At 52.7% G+C, this 1,586-nt stretch overlaps 1 protein-coding gene across 1 annotated transcript; it reads right to left on the bottom strand.

Moving 5' to 3' along the window:
* Positions 1-786: 786 nt before the first annotated feature.
* LOC136543805 (uncharacterized) lies at positions 787-1,293 on the bottom strand. Its single transcript, XM_066536154.1, has one exon. The coding sequence runs from the start codon at positions 1,291-1,293 to the stop codon at positions 787-789; it is 507 nt and encodes a 168-aa protein (XP_066392251.1).
* Positions 1,294-1,586: the final 293 nt, after the last annotated feature.

Here is a 1,586-nt window from a genome sequence, read left to right as displayed (position 1 = left end):
TTGCGCGTTCGACCTACTCGTTCATTCGGGGGTGCGCTACGGAGGCCCAGTCGACGTGGATGTTATATTCATTGCAAAATCAGAGGAACTTCTTTCCTATAAACTACATGCCATTGTCTGTGATGATGGAGTTTGGGACTCCAAAATGATGGACGATGTCGAGGAACAACAACACGGCTTGCTCGGACTTGATCGCGGAGATCAGCTGAGCTTCTATCCACTTTGTAAATTTGTCTATGGTAACAAGCAAGTGGGTGTAACCTCTAGGTGCCCTCTTGAGAGGTCCGACCATATCGAGCCCCCAGACCACAAATGGCCATGTGATAGGGATCGTCTAGAGCGCTTGGGCCGGTAGGTGAGTCTGCCGAGCATAGTACTGACACCCTTCGCAGGTGCGTATGATCTGCTCGACGTCGGCTACTATGGTGGGCCAGTAGAAGCCTTGTTGGAATGTGTTTTTGACCAGGGTTCTAGGCGCAGTGTGGTGACCACATACCCCATCGTGGATATCGCTCAACAAACGCTTCCCCTATTTGATGCGGATGCAGCACTGCAAAATCCCGGTTTGGCTCCGCTTGTAGAGTTCATCCTCCACAAGGACAAAGGACTTGGCGAGACACGCGAGCCATTGAGCCTCCATCTTGTCCATCAGTAGCGCATCACATAGGAGGTAGTAGAGGTAGAGCGTCCTCCGGTTGACCAGAGGGTCAGGCTCTATTGCTAGGTCCTCTTCAAGCTCCATGACTTCAGAGATAGATGGAGCCAGTGGTTGGTCAGCCCCCGAGCCTAGAGCAGATGTACCATCACCATCTTGTTCCAACCCCTCATAGTGAACCAAGGGCTTGTGTTGTCGCTGGCAAAGACACCTATTGGCGCCAGCTCTCTATCAGACACCGCCTTTGCCAGCGCGCCGGCCGCCTCGTTAAGGCACCTCAGGATGTGGTTGAGCTCATGGCCGTTGAGCTTGTCCTCCAGCTGGCAGACTTCTTGGTAGTACATAGCCATCTTGGTGTCATGGCAGCTTGACTCCTTCATGACTTGGTCGACGACTAGTCGGGAGTCACCCCAGACGTCGAGGCGTCGGATGCCCAACTCAATGGCAATGCGCAGGTCATTGATGAGCACCTCATATTCAGCCACATTGTTGGAGGAGGGGAAATGGAGGTGAACCATGTACCTCATGTGTACCCTGAGGGGCAAAACAAAGACTATCCCTGTGCTGGCGCCTCTCTTTATCAGTGACCCATTGAAGTATATCATCCAGTACTCTTGGTCGACGATCGCTGGTGGCATTTGGACCTTGATCCACTCTGCTATGAAATTAGCCAACACCTAGGACTTAATGGCCGTCTGGGAGGCGTACGTAATGCCCTAACCCATCAGCTCGAGTGCCCACTTCATGATTCTTCCTACGACATCCTGGCTTTGGACGACCTCGCCGAGGGGGAAGGACACCATGACTATCGCTGGGTGTGACTCGAAGTAGTGGCGTAGCTTCCTCTTGGCGATGAGGATGGCGTACAAGAGCTTCTAGATTTGGGGGTAGCGGGTCTTAGAATCAGATAGGACCTCGCTAATGAAGTACA

Source organism: Miscanthus floridulus, chromosome 3 (assembly GCF_019320115.1).
Source record: "Miscanthus floridulus cultivar M001 chromosome 3, ASM1932011v1, whole genome shotgun sequence".
Classification (NCBI taxonomy): Eukaryota; Viridiplantae; Streptophyta; class Magnoliopsida; order Poales; family Poaceae; genus Miscanthus; species Miscanthus floridulus.
The sequence above is the reverse complement of the archived record's forward strand: the minus strand, read 5'-3'. Positions and strand labels throughout refer to the sequence as shown.